This window comes from Rhinoraja longicauda, chromosome 38 (genome assembly GCF_053455715.1).
Source record: "Rhinoraja longicauda isolate Sanriku21f chromosome 38, sRhiLon1.1, whole genome shotgun sequence".
Lineage (NCBI taxonomy): Eukaryota > Metazoa > Chordata > Chondrichthyes > Rajiformes > Arhynchobatidae > Rhinoraja > Rhinoraja longicauda.
The window spans coordinates 74,417-94,042 of NC_135990.1; the positions used below are offsets into that span (position 1 = coordinate 74,417).

Sequence of the window (19,626 nt, forward strand, 5' to 3'; positions counted from 1 at the left end):
AGATTGTTGCTTTCACAGCTACTGGATGGTACAAACAGTTTGGAGGCAAACTGCTGCACGCATATTACATTGCAGCAGAAGAAAACAAGCAGGTGACTGAGGAATTCTGTACTTCCACAACTGGCTGCAGCAAGCAGCGGGAAACAGTCTCATGAACTCTTTTGGAATTAATGTCTGATACCATATTTGTGTTTTTTTTACCCTGAAAGCTATTATTATTTTCTTTTTGTTTTCAACAGATGTCCATCTAAAAGCCTGGCGACTGAAACCAGTTGTGTGGTGGGACAGGCAGTGCATCTATATGATCACATGACTCTTGATATGGACGCAGTCCTGTCAGACTTTGTTCGGTCCACAGGGGCAGAACCTGGTCTGGCAAGAGACCTGCTGGAAGGTAAGCTAAAGACTAAAGAACAAGTCGCATCAAGTGTTCCATGACTATCTAAACTTCAGAGGAGAGAAGTTCAATGTTTTATTACAATTTTTTTAATTTGCTTTACCATGCTGAATATTATTTCAAATGTTTAATATTTCTTAATTGTTTAAAACTGAAGTGACTTTCTGATTGGCAATGGGCACATAAGCTTACTCTCCAAGGTAACGTGTTACAGTACAGAATGGTACAACGTAATCTAAAAGTGGTGCAATGTTTTAAATTATTTTATCCAACAGTGGTCAGGTTGTTTGTGTGGTACCATGGGATTTAAATGCTTTGTCTCCTGGTTCCATTATTAGTTTCTGTGAGAAGGTATTAGTACTTTCACAACTGAGAATAGTTTTGCACATTTGTTTCATTTGCTCTGTGTTCATGGCCAAGACGTAACCTTCAGGGTTTTTATAAAATCTATTTGTTTGTCACAGTTGGTTACTTATTCCTATAATCATCTGACATTAAACATTGCATGTCAAATTCATCTATTCTGGAGTTATGTTTTGGGTGGCTGAATGGGTTATTAGACTGTGTTATCTATCTAATCAGACCGGGAATAAAATTCCTAAAGTTGGTCCTCGAGTTGGATTTAGATTGGAGTCTGTAGAAGGGGAGATAGACTGAGCCAATGAGTTTAATAAACGGATTGGGAGATGTTGGCCTGCAGTCTGAAGAAGGGTTCCGATCCAAAATGTTACCTCTCCAAAATAATGCCTAAAGTTCCTCCAGAACTTTGTTTTGAGTAACATTATGAGATTGTCGCCAAGATTACTTGCCAGTTTTTTGCATGTAGTTGCTGGGAAATTCTGTTCATATTATTGTTTAAGGGATAAATATAACATTTTTTTTAAATGCTTGTTTATACATTTGAACATAACATTATAGGTATTGATTTATTATTGTCACGTGCATCAAGAAAAACGTTGATTTGGATGTCATCAAGGTAGTGCAAATGAGAAAATAGGAATGCAGAATTTAAAAAGTTCAAGGAGGTAGATTAGAAAATCGAAAAATGTATCACTAGAATGTGAGATATCTATTCAAGAGTCTGATTACAGCGAGGAAGAAGCGTGTTCTTGAATTCGGTTGGACATCTTTTGTTACTGCCAGACAGGAGCAAGGAGAAGAGAGAATGACAGGAGTGTGAATGGTCCTCGATTGTGCTGACTGCTTTCCCGAGGTAACGTATAGATGCAGTCGTTGGGGAGGGTGCTTGTTTGTGTAATGAACAGGGCTGTATTGCCAACTATCTGTGATTTTTTGCACTCCTAGGCAGAACAGTTGCTTTAAGCTGTAATGCATCCAGATAAGATGCATTCTGTGGTGCATCTGTAAAAATTGGTAAGGGCCATTGGAGACATGCTAAATTTCCTTACTCTTCTGAGGATATAGAGGTGTTGGTGTGTTTTTATGACTGCAGTGTTAACATGGTTGGACCAGGACCAATTGTTGATGATATTTACACCATCTCCACTTCAACACCCTTTACACATGTGCTCCACCCCACTACCTGAAGCTGATGACCAGCTCCTCATTTTGCTGATATTGAGGGAGAGGTGATTATCACGACACTATGCTATCAAACTCTTTATCTCCTTCCTCTGCTCCATCTCGTCACTATTTGAGATGTGGCCCATCATGGTGGTGTATTCTGCAAACTTGTAAATAAAGTTAGAGCAGTATTTTGACACATAGTTGTGAGCATATAGAGAATATAGTAAGGGGCTTAGAATGCAGGCTTGAGGGGCACTAGTAGTGAGAAATATCTTGTAGGATGTTTTGTTGCCTATCATTACTGATTGCTGTTTATAGCCAGGAAGACAGAGATCCAATTGCAGAGAGGGGTGCTGAGACCTGGATATAAGAGTTTGATGAGTTTGGTTTGCATTATGGCGTTGAAGCTAGAGCTACAGTCAATAAATAGGAGTCTGTTGCAAATGTCCCTATTATTCCAGATATTCCAGGTTTGAGTGTAAGGCCAAAGAGATGGCATCTGCCTTGGACCTGTTGCGATGGTTGGTGAATCACAGTGGGTCTCGGGTGATTGGGAGGCTGGAGTTGATGTGTGCCAAGAGAAGCCTCTGGAACCATTTTGTGATGGTGGATGTCAGAGCGACTAGATGGTCGTCATTAAGCCACACAGAAGGTGAGCAGGAAGACATTTAGGACTTAGAGGATCAGTTTCCTCACTTAGAGTTTGGTGAATCAGTGGAACTCACTACCAGAGACACCTGTAGAGGCTAAGTTTTTAAATAGTGGTGTAGCTGGAAGAGCTACTGCCTCACAGCACCAGAGATCATGGTTCAATCCTGATTTTGAGTGCTGTCTGTATGGAGTTTGCACTTTCTTCCTGTGACCACATGGGATTCCTCCAGTTTCCTCCCACATCCCAAAGTTGTGCGGGCTTGTATGTTAACTGGTCTCTGTAAATGCAGACCAGTCATTTTCCATGGGTTCACTCTCAAGAATGCCGATCTGAAACCTGTGACTGGCCCAGTCCTCCTGAAGCTGTCGTGACGACATTTCAGCAACTACTATGATTAATTTCCTGCTTTTTCACAGACTGTGGTATCGCTGCCTTTAAAGTGACCAAGTGAAATCAGTAGTTTGGTGAAAACATAAAAGTACATACAAAATGTAAAATCCCCTGTCATAATTATTTTGCAGATGGTGTCGTTGTTTTTGATGGTATTCTGAACTGAATTTAGTGTTTAGCCAACCCTCTGGTTCTAAAGAGAACATATTTTATGTGCATAAAGTGTCAATTCTTTGTATACATACATCAAAATATAAATTGGAACATTTTAAAAAAAATTACATTTCTGCTTTTATCTTAATCTTTTATGTATGTTCCAATCTTTACTTTAGGATCTGTGAAAAGTTTCATTAATATTTTTGTTTTTTTCCCTGGATATAAAATGTATAAAAACTGGAGTATGTTATAGAATCCATCAAGTCTGATCTGGCCTTTGGATATAAAAATGGAATTGAGGCCAATGAATATAACCTTTAATGTTACAATATCTCAACCTTCAACAAACATAAAAGGAAGCAGTCCTCTGGGGCCAAGAATTCTAAAGATTAATGATCACTCTCAACAATTCCTCCTCACAGCATTCCCTAAATCTTTTAGTGACCTACTAATTACTTTGTATCCCACCCCAACCCTGATCCTTAACCCTGATCCTCAACCCTGATCTCTTCTCCTGCCACAAAAGTAGGGAAAGCCCCTTTGGAATGTTGTATTTCTGTGAAATTCCACTTTCATTCTTTTAGGTTCCTTCTGTTCATTCTTCCCTGGTTCTTTGCCCTTGTGCCCCTGTCTCCTTGTATTGAAGTGATCATATCAAAAGTTTTTGTTTAAATAAATGGACAACTTATAAGTGTAGTGAGCTTTCATAGATTTGGAACGTGTAAAATATAGAACATAGAATTACATTGCTCTGGCACACAATGTCTGTGCTGAACATGACGACAGATTAAACGAATCTCCTCTGCCTGGAAGTGATGCATATCCCTCCGTACCCTGCAAACCTTGTGCCTATCCAAAAGCCCCTTTAATCGTATCTGCCTCCACCACCAACCCAGGCAGCGCTTTCCAGGCATCCACCACACTCGGTGTATTTTTTTTAAAAGGCCCCGCGCATCTAAATACTAAAACTCTCGTTTGTATGTTTGTTTGTTCCTGAACTACAGCCAAAATGGTACACGATAGCGCGACATTTTTAGGCCCACCTTACTCACCATCGTCCCTTTGGTGCTAATGCAAGAAGTTTCATTGAAATCGGTGTTATATTTTAAAAGTTATTCATATTTTAAAGTTTAAATTTATCTCCTAGGTAGGGAGGGGAAGGGAGGGAGGGTAGGGAGGATAAGGGGGGTTGAGGGGGATGGAGTCAAGTCAAGTCAAGTCAATTTATTTGTATAGCACATTTAAAAACAACCCACGTTGACCAAAGTGCTGCACATCTGACTAGGGAAAAAAAAGAAACATACAGTGGCAGGCAGCCAAACACAACGGCGCGGCCATCTTGAACAAAATGTTAATTCAATCACCCACAGTCCAACAACAAAAGCATTAAATAAGCATCAAAATTACACCCCCAAAAACACAGTCCAACAATAAAAGCACTAAACAGGCACCCAAATTACCCAACCCCAAAAACCCCCAAAACACAGTCCAACAATAAAAGCATTAAATAGGCATTCAAATCACACAACCCCAAAACCCCCAAAAACACAGTACAACAATAAAAGCGTTAAACAGGCATTCAAATTACACAACCCCAAAACCCCCAAAAACACAGTCCAACAATAAAAGCATCAAACAGGCACTCAAACCACCCAACCCCAAAAACACACAAAAAAAGAAACATCCATCACAGTGAGTCTCCTCCAGTCCTCTCCTCACTGTGATGGAAGGCCACAATGTCTTTCCCTTCTCCTGCTGTCCTCGCCCGCAGTCAGGTTGTTGTGGTTGCAGGCCGCACCGGACGGTCCACAGCGGGCCAAGCCCAAGGCGCGTCGCGTCGCAGCCGCTCCCGCAGCCTCCGAAGACGGCCGGCTCCGCCGATGATAAGTCCGATCCGGGGCGGGCGAACACGCTGCTGCCGCTGTTGCTGCACGTCGGGGCGGTCGTGGCTCCCGACATTGAAGCCCCCGCCCAGCAGAGAAATATCCCGCGGCATATCTTAGGCCGCGCCGGACGGTGAAATGTCCGCGACCCAAGCCCCGCGATCCGGGGCGGGCGAACCCGCTGCCGCTGCCGGAGCTCCCGATGTCGGCATCCACGCGGCCCGAGCCTAAGGCGAGTCGCAGCCGCTCCCGCAGCCTCCGAAGACGGCCGGCTCCGGTGGTGGTCAGTCCGATCCGCGGGCTCTGCGAACCAGAGCCCTGGAGGCCGCCAGCTCCAGGAGTTGGGCCGATGGTAGGCCGCAGCAGGAACGGAGACACGGCCCAGAAAACAAAGGTCGGGTCTCCGTTCGGAAGGGACACATATTTACAATGTTACAGTTTCCCCCTCCCCCCCACATACACACATAGTACACAAACACAAAAACACCACATCACAACTACAATTAAGACCAAAAAACACAAAGACAAATGGACCGCAGGTGAGCCGCAGCTGCTAGGGCAGTGCCGCCATTTTGTGTGGGTGTGGGGGAGGGGGAGGAGAGGGTGCTGCACCAATGCAGGAGAGGTTTGGGCCCCATAGGTCCACTTGGTCTAGTTGGCTATAAGCTTACTCTTACATTCGACCTGCAATATACTTTCTCCTTGCATTCGAGCATGTAATCCTAATCTAGTTTCCAAGGGGTTAATAACTTTCATTAAGGATTATACTCAGACAATAAGGCCCAATGTGTAATTTTTTATTTGTAGGTAAGAATTGGGATCTGAGCGCAGCGCTGAATGACTTTGAGCAACTTAGGCAAGTTCACACTGCAAATTTGCCTCGTGTGTTCAATGAAGGAAGCTTCTACAAGCAACGAGAGAAAGAACAGGTGCACAAGTGTGAGCAGAGACAGGATGAGATTGCTCAAGGTAATATGGTTTCCTCGTGTTCCTACAAACATTTTGAATAATTTTAAAGATATTTCATTGTTTAGTGTTTCTGCAATTGGTATTACGTGGAAATTGAAAATGTTATAAGTTCATGCTCGATCTATTGACATCGGACAATAACTCAAAGTAAAACAAATAAAAGTAAATGTTCGGTTCTATATTGATGACTGTTTAGTTTATATTGTGGTAGGTTTCTGAGCACTGGCTCTTCATCTGGAGCCAAGAAACATTTTGTGCAAATCTTGACGTAATTTAAGCAAGGTTACCCAGGGAAGCTGACACATGCAGCATGAGCAAAGTATAAGGTGAACATGATTGTGATCTTGTTTGGAAAAGCAGAGTAATACTACTCAACATCAATCGAGAAAATATTGGAAATATTTAGGAAATCAGCTGCACGTGTGGAAATGGAAACAGTTCCATTTTCAGAGCAATGGATTGCCACGTAACTTAATTTATCCACTTTACATCTTAATAATCATATTTCTACGAAACATGGTGGCAGCATAACAGTTCACTTACTAGACAGAGATTCAACTCACAATTAGAACTGAGTTTGTATCTCGCCAGGAGTTTAAAATCAGTTAATGATCTGGAATTTGTAAAAGAGACTTATTATTAATCATGGTTACAAATTTCTGTTCTGCTGTAACTTAAAGGGAGGAAATCTGCCATCCTGATATAATCTGGCCTGCATGCGTCTCCAAACTCCTAATGTAGTTAATCCTCAAAGCCTTCTAAAGTGTCCTAGCAAGTCACTCAGTTGAAGGCAATTAGAAAAGCACAATAAATGCTGCCCTTATCAGGGATGTCCATATCCCTAAAACACAAATTTAGAAAAAAATGGGTAAAATTGCTGCATTTTGAAGAGTGAACCTGTTGCTGGATACCCAGTGAGTCTGTACATGTTGCATGCTGGGAAATTGTAACAGCAAATCGTGACCTTGAAGATACTGCAGAATTGGGTTTCATGTCTTCAAATTACTTAGCAATAAAAAGTTCTTAAATAATAGAATTATTAGTAAGAATTAATTATTGTTTATCCTAAAACCCTTCAATCTATTCCCACAGAACTTTGCATGTTCTTTATATAGGTTTAAACTAAATGTTTTTATGATTGTTCAACTCTAAATCAGTGAATATTTTAATTTATTTTCAAAATTTAAATTGTTCACAAATTGCTCCTTTAAACAAGTCTTTCATTCATTCAAAAGTATGTGCAGTATACAAAGTGCAAAAAACTGTTGGAAATCTATCATAAAACCAAAAGTTGCTGGAAAAACACAGCAGATCAGGCAGCATCTGTGAAGACCAAAAAAAAAGTTAATATGGTGATTTGTCAAAATATTCTTCAATTTTAGACATTCCGGGAAAACCGCCAGTTGCTGTTTTCTGCACAGATGCTCTGTGACCTGCTGAGTGTTTCCAGCATGGAGTAGTTTTCTGTCATGGCCTGCATTGCTGTTCTAAACTGCATGTAGTTCTTTGGAACACCTTAATGAATGAATGGTAGTCCTGTAAAGAACAATGATCCACGAGTGGCACTTCATTTTCAAAGGTGAATACAATCTGTGATCCTAGATTTCATCTGTGACTCCAATGATTCCTGGCATCTGTCAATGCACTGGATCTTACACTCAACTGCAGATAATTGATTTAAAAGCACTAACCTGAAGATCCATTTGCCATTAATGTCTGACCTGCCTGTTGAAAACAATAGCCGTTTTCTATGTCAGTTCTCAGCAGCATGGTTTTGAATCATCCTGTATAATTGAGATGTGCTATTATGAGTGGTCCTTTACACTATAAGCTGGTTGCTGGTTGTGGGCCTTTCCTAGCCAATCAGATTTTGTACTTTTGGTATCTTATAATTGATTGTCTTTTCCCATTCAATATAGAAAAACGCCTTTCACGAGGAATTTCTCACGCAAGTTCAGCCATTGTGTCCCTGGCTCGCTCACAGGTGGCAAATGAATGCAGTAGTGAGCAGTTTCCTTTAGAGATGCCCATTTATACATTCCAGCTGCCTGATTTAAATGTCTACAGTGAAGATTTTCGAAGCTTTATTGAAAGGGATTTGATTGAACAGTCGACAATGGTAGCCTTGGAAGAGGCAGGTGAGAAAATCCTTCTGTTTTGAGATTCACTATTAGTGCAGGTGATTTCTGGTATATAAATAATGATTATAAGTTGTAGTGATCATACCTGTTTACCATACACACAAATGATGCAGAATCATATTCTGGATATGTGTGTTAAAATTTGCAGTTATTAAAAAATTAGATAATATAGTTAATAGCAAGTAACACTGTACCAAAATATGGAAAAACTTGCAGTTTTGCAAGAAATTAAAAAATTGTCATCAACATATAGAAACAGGCCCTTTGGCCCACTGGGTTTATACCAACCACCAAAAACCCATTTATACTAATCCTACGTCAACCCCAATTTTTATCCTTCAACTAAATCGACTGCCCCTAATATCTTGCCTACACACTACTGGGAATTTACTTTTGCCAATTAGCCTTCCAACTGGCAAGCGTTTGTGGTGTGAAAGGAAGGTCCTGGAGTGAACTCATGTGGCCAAAGGAAGAATATACAAAATCCACACAGACAGCACCAGAAGTGGGCTTAAACCTGAATTGCTGACACCTTGCTCAATGCAGTGCATTGTAAGATGGCACAAATTGTTAGAAAGAGGCCTCAGACCTCAAAAGTTGAGAAACTAAATACACTGTCCTAGCAGAAGAGTCACGATGCAGACATGTGAATCAGTAGAAATAATGGTGGCAGCTGATTATTTTGAGCTTTGGATAGATCATAGATGGAGTATGTATAATTCAAACACTCTTTTGAAAGGGATAATGGATTATTGGAAGAAGTACAAAAAAATACAATAATACTTCAAAGAAAGATTGAGACGGCTAAGCCACAATTTTCGGAGGAGAAGAGAACCGATAAAAGGTTATGAAGGGCTTTAATGGGATGCAGATGAAGAAGCTAAATACCTCAAAGATAGACACAAAATGCTGGAGTATCTCTGCAGGGCAAGCACCTCTGGAGAGTAGGAATGGGTGACATTTCGGGGAGACCCTTCTTCAGACTGAGAGTCAGGGGAGAGGGAGACTAGAGGTATGGAAGGGTAAGGTGTGAAAATATCAGATCACAGCAGACGATGATCAAGGAAATATAGAATGGTTCATTGTTGGCTATGGGGAAAGTGACAATGAGGCATACAATCAGTAAAATTGATCAGGAGGACAGAAACTAGTCAGAGAACTAGGGTGGGGGGGGAGGGACGGAGAGAGAGGGAAAGCAAGGGTTACTTGAAGTTAGAGAAATCAATGGGTTGTCAGCTGCCCAAGTGAAATTCGAATACCTTAATTGACACGTGTGACAATAAACTAATCTTGTCCGTGAAATCTTGAAATAACTCCTGGATTTGCTTATAGGTGGAAATAATTTCTACATGTCATGTGTTATGTCATCTTTATATCAAATAATGTAACATTTGAGGAATGGACAGTTGCTGGAATTGGCAATGGTTGAAGCCAAGAGCATTAACATAAATAAGGGAGATTTTGGTATAGATGTGAGAAAAGTTGGTACAGAGACAGGGGCAAAGGGTAGTTAGACTGGAAAAGGTTCTGTGTGGAATTTAAAATGGTAACATAGATAGGGCAAGATCTGTAAATAGATCTGTAAATAGAGGAATGACCATGTGGTTAACAATGTTTATTTAGATATTAACTAAATATTTTAACAAATAATAACAAATTAAAAGATATTTTCTTGGTGCGAATAATTAGCCCATTCTATTAACACCACAGATAATCCTATTTATTCACAAAATGCTGGAGTAACTCAGCAGGTCAGGCAGCATCTCGGGAGAGAAGGAATGGGTGACGTTTCGGGTCGAGACCCTTCTTCACACTGATGTCAGGGGGGCGGGACAAAGGAAGGATATAGGTGGAGACAGGACGATAGAGGGAGATCTGGGAAGGAGGAGGGGAAGAGAGGGCCAGAGGAACTACCTAAAGTTGGAGAAGTCGATGTTCATACCACTGGGCTGCAAACTGCCCAGGCGAAATATGAGGTGCTGTTCCTCCAATTTCCGGTGGGCCTCACAATGGCACTGGAGGAGGCCCATGTCAGAAAGGTCAGACTGGGAATGGGAGGGGGAGTTGAAGTGCTCGGCCACTGGGAGATCAGTTTGGTCAATGCGGACCGAGCGCAGGTGTTGAGCGAAGCTAACCAATAATCCTATTAGTTAGTTTTAAAGAGATGTCTAAAGGAGTAGTTGAGGTTGGTGAATGCATCTTCAAATGGACTATCCAACCAACTGCGGTAACTTCCTCAGACATTCTATTTCCTCAGGAGACGGAAGAAATGTGGCATGGCTCCAATGACTCTTCCAAACCACTCCAGAGAGCATATTGTAGGGTCGCATCACAGCCTGGTTTGGGAACAGTTCTACCCAAGACTTGTAGATGTAGCCCAGTCCATCACACAGACCAGACTCCCCTCCATTGACTCCATCTACACTTTGCGCTGCCTCAGAAAAGCAGCCAGCTTAATCAAAGACTTGTCCCACCCTAGTCATTCCTTTCCCTCACCACTCCCATCGGGCAGAGGATACAGAAACTTAAAAGTATGCACCACTAGACGTAGGAACAGCTTCTTTCCCTGTTATCAAACTTCTGAACGGATCTTCCATAAGCTAGGGTACTGTCCGATTCACTGCTACTCCTTGAGGACATTGGACTTTATTTATGGAACTGGTGCACTACAGTGCTGAGAACTATTTTCTGAACTCAGTATCTACCCCTTCACTCTACCTATTGTATGTGAACTTGAGTTTGCCTTAATTGTTTTTATGTATTGTATTATAATTTTGATTGGATAACATGTAGAACACAGCTTAGTACTTTACCTTGGTACATGATAATAAAACTAAACCTAAACATTCTTGATATATCGCACCCATCAATCGGCTACGAACAACATTTGTCAATTGGGACTTAAACCTTGCATTCATAAGCTTTGCCTCAGCCTCTGCACGGTGTAAGCTGACAGACAACTGTGCTGCTACGTAATGCAGTTGTAAAGCACAGATACAGGTCCTCCGGCCCAACTCATCCATTGGCGACGGAGGTGTCTTTTTGAGTTAGTCTGCAATTGGCCCATATTTCTCTCAGTCTTTCTTACCCACGTACCTGTCCAAATGCATTTTAAATGCTGTGATTGCACCTGCCTCTATCTCTGGCAACTCATTTCATATACCCACCATCCATTGTGTGAAAAACTTGCCTGTCAGGTTCCCTTTAAATCTTTCCCCTCTCACCTTAAAACTATGTCCACAAGTTTTAAACTTCCACTCCCTTGGATATAGACTGACCATCCATATATCTATACGCTGTAAATGGATCGATTGGAATCATATATTGTCTTTCTGCTGATTGGTTAGCACGCACCAAAAGCTTTTCACTGTACATGTGACAATAAACTAAACTGAACTGAATTTTATAAACCTCTATAAGATCATCCTTCAGCCTCCTTCGCTCCAGGGAAAACAATTCCAACTTATCAGGTCTCTCCTTTCAAGTCAGCCCCATTCCCAGTAGCCTTGTGAATCTTTTCCGTAGAATGGTGTTGTGGCAAATATTATGAATATGGTATATGTTTGGGCAAAAATTCAACCCAGTTTCCTGTTCTTGTCATTGGCTATCAGCTAACTAGACTATGTAAATGAGTATGTGTAACCAGGCACCATTGGAGTGCATGAGTCTGGGAATTGAAAACTGTTTAAAGACCATTTTACCAATGGACAGAATTGAAAATAATGAGAGGTGAGTTTGGAACACCCTGAGGACATTTATTTGTCAGCTTTCTCATAAATATTAATTGGAAGAAAGCTAGTAAATCTTATTTTCCTTTGTATAACGTGCCCATTCCTTTGACCATCAATTCAATTAATGGATAAAGATTGATAGATAAGAAATGAAGTGAGAAATTATTAATTAGAGAAAATTGGTCACACAACAAAACAATGACGGGACTAACTATCACAAGTCCTTCGGTTATAAGACAAATGCTGCAACCTTATTTTCAAATGTTATGTTGAACAATGGCATATTAGTTCAAATTGGATAGATTCCTGTATAGTTTGCTCAAGAAAGATATCAATAGTACGTCAGACCTCCCAACCCTTCTGAATTTGGTGGAAAGTTTACGCTTTCTTATTTCATTTCCACCATTCCGATTTCGCCTCACATTTTTCCACAAAACACATGCCTCGCCGCTCACCCCGCCTCTGCTCACCCGGCCCGGCCTCGCCCCACCGCTCACCCCGCCTCGCCCCACCGCTCACCCCGCCTCGCCCCACCGCACACCCCGCCTCGCCCCACCGCTCACCCCGCCTCGCCCCACCGCTCACCACGCCTCGTCCCACCGCTCACCCCGCCTCGCCCCACCGCTCACCCCGCCTCGCCCCACCGCTCACCCCGCCTCGCCCCACCGCTCACCACGCCTCGCCCCGCCGCTCACCCCGCCTCGCCCCGCCGCTCACCCAGCCTCCCCTTGCCGCTCACCCCGCCTCGCCCCGGCCTCGCCCCACCGCTCACCTCCTCGCCTGTCCACTCATCCCGCCTCGCCTGTCCGCTCACCCCACCTCGCCTCACCGCTCACCTGGCCTTGCCTCGCCGCTCACCTGGCCCCGGCTCACCGCCTACCCGGCCTCACCTCTCCGCTCACCCAGCCTCGCCTTGGACCATTGTGATTTGCTGTTGAAGACCACTAGAGCAAGTATGTCTTCAATGAAATTAGGTATGTGCAGTTTTAAATGAAACTCTTCATAACTTAGTCATACATTTTATGACCATTGTGCTTTTATAAACAATAGGTGCAGGAGTAGGCCATTCGGCCCTTCGAGCCAGCACCACCATTCAATGTGATCATGGCTGATCATTCTCAATCAGTACCCTGTTCCTGCCTTCTCCCCACACCCCCTGACTCTGCTATCCTTAAGAGCTCTATCTAGCTCTCTCTTGAATGCATTCAGAGAACTGGCCTCCACTGCCTTCTGAGGCAGAGAATTCCACAGATTTACAACTCACTGACTGAAAAAGGTTTTCCTCATCTCCGTTCTAAATGGCCTACCCCTTATTCTTCAACTGTGGCCCCTGGTTCCGGCTCCCCCAACATTGGGAACATGTTTCCTGCCTCTAACGTGTCCAACCCTTAATAATCTTATATGTTTCGATAAGATCCCCTCTCATCCTTCTAAATTCCAGTGTATACAAGCCTAGTCGCTCCAGTCTTTCAACATACGACAGTCCCGCCATTCCGGGAATTAACCTAGTAAACCTACGCTGCACGCCCTCAATAGCAAGAATATCCTTCCTCAAATTTGGAGACCAAAACGGCACACAGTACTCCAGGTGCGGTCTCATTAGGGCCCTGTACAACTGCAGAAGGACCTCTTTGCTCCTATACTCAACTCCTCTTGTTATGAAGGCCAACATTCCATTGGCTTTCTTCACTGCCTGCTGTAGCTGCATGCTTCTTTTCAGTGACTGATGCACTAGGAGACCCAGATCTCGTCGTACGTCCCCTTTTCCTAACTTGACACCATTCAGATAATAATCTGCCTTCCTATTCTTACCACCAAAGTGGATAACCTCACACTTATCCACATTAAACTGCATCTGCTATGCATCCGCCCACTCACACAACCTGTCCAAGTCACCCTGCAACCTCATAGCATCTTCCTCACAGTTTACACTACCACCCAGCTTTGTATCATCTGCAAATTTGCTAATGGTACTTTTAATCCCTTCATCCAAGTCATTAATGTATTTTATTCAATACCAAGAGAATTGGGATGTGTAAGGAAAAAGCAAAATAGAAAAAACAAAACAAAAAATGTTTTCTTTGTGTTGTAAAAGTATTTCTGTTCAATAACCTTTCTATAAATAGCAGAATATACTCATGATAAGCCTGACATTGTATGTGAGGTCCAAGAATTACAGACTTTTGGAAATAATAGTCGTTTCTCACACACGAATGTAGCGCAACGCGTATGGGCATTTGGCGAGCATACTTTATTTTGCTGAAAAGTCGCATTACACGCCACATTATGAATTTTGATGTAAAATTCTGAATTTTGGACATCAAAATTATGAATTTGTAAAATCAAATGTTGGGAGGTCTGATATGTATCTAGCCAATGATTACTCCAAGCTTATTACCCTGAACTTGGTTAGCTAGCTGCTTCAGTTGAAATTAAATCCTATATTTTACCATCTGGCCTTGACATGGAGTATAATGGAAATCAGTCAGATTTAGACACGTCACTGCCTGTCCACGATCTCTGCTGAGGAGCTCGTGTGGACGTTGGATGAATTCTTGCATTTTGTCCTTGTAGTAAAATAACCGACTGATGTTCATTGAGATATCACTTCTTCTCGTTGTGGACCAATTCTCCATTCGGAATTGGTGCTTTAAAGAGAGAAAATAAAATGTCTGAATTGTATTTGTTACAAACTGAACTGTGTCATTGCTCCTTCAGGAATACAATATTGATCTGACATTGATGCCAATAAAGGTTCTAGTATGGATTATGATCCCTTGACATTTTGATATCTGAATGCTTTATTATTTTTCAAAATATACTTCATTCATGATGTCTGTAAATATTTATGGACATTCATGTGACAGCACTCATAGTAATAGGTCCTTTGATTTATAAGAACAGCAGTACATTAGCATCAATTTGGTACTTACCTGCCATACAGTTCAGAAATGATAAATTCAAAAGGTTTCCACATAAGGTCCAGTCCTTAAGTCTGCACTAATGGCAATCCCTCGACCATGGTCTCTCCCACAGCGGTCCTGTGCCAGTCTTCTGATCCTCATTATGCAGGCCCCCGCTGGATTCTACCAACTGCTAGCCTTGAACTGAGACTTTCAGACATTTTTGTTGCCTCTGCCAATTAATGTTGCTACCACAAATATCTCATGGTAAACAACTGAAATGAAAAGTTGAATATTCACAAAATGCCACCGATTAAAATTTGGTTGCTCGTGCAACCAACATTGTGCCTCTTGCTTTTTACAGGCCGACTAAACTGGTGGTCAGTTGTTTGTTCCAGCTGCAAACGTCTTTTACCATTAGCAACAACAGGAGATGGGAACTGCCTCCTGCACGCAGCTTCTCTAGGTAACACATGCCTCACACCATGTTCTATATATTTTGTTGCATTTAAAAAAAAGTTTGATTCAAACAAGCTCTTGCTTGTGTTAAAGGCATGTGGGGTTTCCATGATAGAGACCTGATGCTTCGAAAAGCTCTTTATGCAATGATGAAAAATGGCCCAGAAAGAGATGCACTGAAGAGAAGATGGAGGTGGCAGCAAACACAGCAAAATAAGGAGGTAGGTCGGCTTTCACTTTGTAATGTTAGAAAGAATGCTGCGTGCAACCCCAAACCAGAAAGTTGTCCGTTCACAACCTAAGACATTTCTTCACCCAGACTTCAGTGGATCATTAGAATTTTCTACTCAAGAAGGCTGTAAGAGCTCACTCATTGAATACATTCAAGACAAAGATCGATAGATTTTTAAGTATTATGGATTTCTAAAAAGCTCTGTACGAGCAAGAAGAATTTTTAATCTTCAATAGAGATAAATTGTTCCCAGTCAATTAGTGCCAGTCTAACCCTCCTCTTTGTATTTAATTGTCAACAGGCCACAATCTATTATCAATGGTTTTGGTTGCTCCTCCTTTCTCTACACAGTTTGAGGCAGGGCAGTACAGTGGCGCAACCATAAAGTATGGGCCTTGCAGCGCCAGTGACCAGGTTCGATCCTGACTACGGCTGCTGTGTGTACGGAGTTTGTATGTTCTCCCTGCGACCATGTGGGTTTTCTCTGGGTGCTCCGGTTTCATAAGGTCATAAGGAATAGGAGTAGAATTAGGCCATTCAGCCCATCGTCTACTCAGCCATTCAATCATGGCTGATCTATCTCTCCCTCCTAACCTTATTCTCCTGCCTTCTCCCTATAACCTCTGACTCCTGTACTAATCAAGAATCTATCTCTGCTGTAAAAATATCCACTGACGGCCTCCACAGCCTTCTGTGGCAAAGAATTCCACAGATTCACCCTCTGACTAAAGAACCCACCCTACACGGATTGGCAGGGGGGTGGGATCCTATACACCACCATGGCAGGTGGGAGGCTGGAATTTGGTATGGAGGGTGACGAGAGAAAGTTTAGTGGACAGAATAGGCATGAGAAAGGAGCAAGGAAGGACTGTTGGTTTAAGTTGCACTTATTTTAATACAAGAGGCCTGACGGGTATGGCAGATGTACTTAGGGCATGGGTAGCTATGTGCGGCTGGCATACTTTAGCCATTACAGAAACCAACCAACATATCTTACTCATCTGGATCTGTCTACCTTGAGGGACTTTCAGAAATGCATTACTAAAATCCATGTGGACAGCATCTGCTGCCCTACCCTTATTGATCACCTTCATCAGCTCAAAAAACGGAATCAAGTTAGGTAGATGTGACCTGCCCCTGACGAAGCCACGCTGACTATCCCTTATTCTATTTTTTTCCAAATGCGAGTAAATCTTATTCGTTTCCTTACGACAGACATGAGGCTCACGACAGACATGAGGCTATGATTTCCTAGATTATGTTTACTTCTCATCTTAAACAAAGTTAGTTATTGCTGTTTCCCACAAGTGGAGGGATGCTCTCTCGAAGGGAGTTGCTGTTCCAGCTCTAAAACTATGTCTACACTAGGATTTGACTTACGTCCAGTCTACTAATGTGTTGATGGCCATCTACACAGACAGGAATCAGAGCACTCACGACAGCAATATAAACTCTGCCGCAATCTGTGCTCGATGTTAAGCAAGCACGGATTTTATTGTATGGCTGACTTCTTAGCCAAATTCTACAAGATCTTAACAAGATTGCTGGCCTTTAAGTTCACTCAATACATACATTGCATAAAGTGTCAGATTCTCCATGGGTACATCGTGTGTGTACCTTCTATTGTAATAATACAGTCTTGCACTAGTTGCTTCAGTGGTCTCTGCAATGGCTCTTTCCCACATAAATTGAATGGACGGTGCCAAAGGTGGTTCTTTGTAACTTTCAACATGGGATATAATATATCTGTTATATTATTGCTTTTCTAAGAACTTGAGATTTAAATTTTGTAAATATCTTAAAAATGTGGCATCAAATTTGAATGAACTGATTATATCTAATTTGACAAACTAGTCTGGTTTGGTTTACACTGAAGAGGAATGGGAGCGAGAGTGGAATGAGCTGCTTAAACTTGCTTCCAGTGAGCCCCGAACGCACTACAGTAAGAGCACAGGCACCTGTGGGGGGTAAGTGGGCTGTTTTGTTAGCTTTGTGTTCATACGTGTTTAAGCATGAATGCGGTTGCAATAAGTACCAAATATTGTTACTTCTTAACCTAATTAATGATCCTTTTTATTTCAAATATTTAGTTCAAATATAGGGAACCAAAACATTTTATTATGTTCAATCTTTTTACAATGGCAGTAATTGTAATTTAATACACGGTTGTTAATCATTAGTAATCAACGATACATTAATGAGACTGCTTTCAATATGAGCAAGATTGTTCTCCCCAATCAACATTTATTTTGCGACTTAAAGAGCCATCTGTGTCTAAATTGTCTGCTGTACTGCCCTACATTATGTTATAAATAGTGGTGAGGTGGATTCAACAGATTGTAAAAGTATGCATAACGTTAAAGGGAAGGAGAGGTTACCGAAGTCTGCAGAAGAAGATATAGAACAGATAAGAATTTAATGTCAGACAACATGGGAACCATATTGAAAAGAAGAGTCGTGAATATAGAACTGAATGTGTTATACCTAAATGCACGCAATGTGCGAGAAACACAGTGGCTGAGAATATAGTGCAGTTAGAGATTGGCAGGTACGAGGTTGTGGGCATCACAAAGTCATGGGTGAAAGATGAGAGCTGGAAGTTGAACATCCTATAGAAAAGACAGTGCATTGGGCAGACAGGTGGGGTGGCTCTGTTGGTGAGGAATGAAGTCTGAACCTTAGCAAGAAACAACAAAGGATCAGAAGATGTAGAATTCTTGTGGGTAGAGTTAAGAAATTGCAAGGGTAAAAAGACTCTGATGGGAGTTATATAAAGACCTCCCAATAGCAGCCAGGATGTAGGGCACAAATTACATCAGGTGATGGAAAAGGCATGTAAGAAAGACAATGTTACAGTGGTCATGGGGGATTTCATTATGCAGGTAAACAGGAAAAATTAGTTGGGACTGAATCCCAAGAGAAGGTATTGTAGAGTGCCTACGAGATGGCTTCTTGGAGCAGCTTGTGGTCGAGCCCAGTAGGGAAAAGCCAATTATGGATTTAGTGTTGAATAATGAACCAGATTTGATTAGGGAGCTTTCAGTGACGGAACCTGGAGAGGCAGTGATCATAATGTGATAGAATTCAACCTGCATTTTGAGAGGGAGAAGCTGACATCAGATGTAGGCAACTATAGAAGCATGAGGAAGGAGCTGGATAAACTTGACTGGAAGGGACCCTAGCATGAATGACAGTGGAACAGCAATGGCAGGAATTTCTGGGAGTAATTTGGAAGATGCAGGATCTTTTCATCCTAAAGACAAAGAAACATATTTAGGGGAGAATGGGGCAACCGTGGCTGAAAAGAGAAGTCGAAATCAGCATTAAAGCAAAAGAGAAGGCATATAATATGGCAAAGATTAGCAGGAAACTAGAGTAGTGGGAAGCCAGCAGAAGGCAACTGAAAAAACAAAAAGGAAGGAAAAGATGAAATATGAAGGTAAGCTAGCCAATAATAGAAAAGAGGATACCAAACATTTTTTTAGATATACAAAGAGTAAAAGGGAGGCAAGAGTGGACATTGGACTGCTGGAAAATTATGCTGGAGATGTAGCAATGGGGAACAAACAAATGGCAGACGACGTGAATACATTTTTTGCGTCAGTCTTCACAGAAGACACCGGCAATGTGCCAGAAATTCAAGAGAGCCAAAGGGTAGAAGTGAGTGCAGTCGCAATTACTAAGGAGAAGGTGCTTGGGAGGTTTTAAGGTGTGAAGCTGGATAAGGCACCTGGACCAGATGGACTACATATCAGAATTCTGAAAGAGGTAGCTGTCGAGATTGTGGAGGCATTAGTAGTGATCTTTCAAGAATCACTAGAGTCAGGAATAGTTCCAGAGGACTGGAAAAGCACAAATGCAACTCCACGAGGAAGGAAGCGATACAAAAGAAAGGGAATTATAGGTAGGTTAGTCTAACTTGTGTTTGGTGACATTTTGTGTGTTCATTATTAAGGATGAGGTTTCAAGCACATGATAACCAAGCTGGCATGGTTTTGTTAAGAGGAGAGCATGCCTGACAAATCTGTTGGAGATCTTTGAGGAATCCAACATAGGATAGACAAACGAGAGTCGGTGGATGTTGTTTACTTGGATTTTCACAAGGCTTTTGATAAGGTGCTGCACGTGAATCTGTTAAACAAGATAGGAGCCCATGGTATTAGCGGCAAGGTACTAACGTGGATAG

General features: G+C 42.0%; 1 protein-coding gene across 1 annotated transcript in view; it reads left to right on the forward strand.

The window, feature by feature from the left end:
• LOC144610829 (OTU domain-containing protein 7A-like) overlaps positions 1 to 19,626 on the forward strand; it is a 70,841-nt gene that overhangs the window by 30,521 nt on the left and 20,694 nt on the right. Inside the window, exons 2-7 of the mRNA XM_078429758.1 lie at positions 240 to 394; positions 5,813 to 5,974; positions 7,894 to 8,112; positions 15,114 to 15,215; positions 15,302 to 15,429; positions 17,295 to 17,407. Of these exons, the coding sequence (XP_078285884.1) occupies positions 310 to 394; positions 5,813 to 5,974; positions 7,894 to 8,112; positions 15,114 to 15,215; positions 15,302 to 15,429; positions 17,295 to 17,407 (809 nt within the window). The 5' untranslated portion in view covers positions 240 to 309. The remainder of the gene's footprint in view (positions 1 to 239; positions 395 to 5,812; positions 5,975 to 7,893; positions 8,113 to 15,113; positions 15,216 to 15,301; positions 15,430 to 17,294; positions 17,408 to 19,626) is intronic.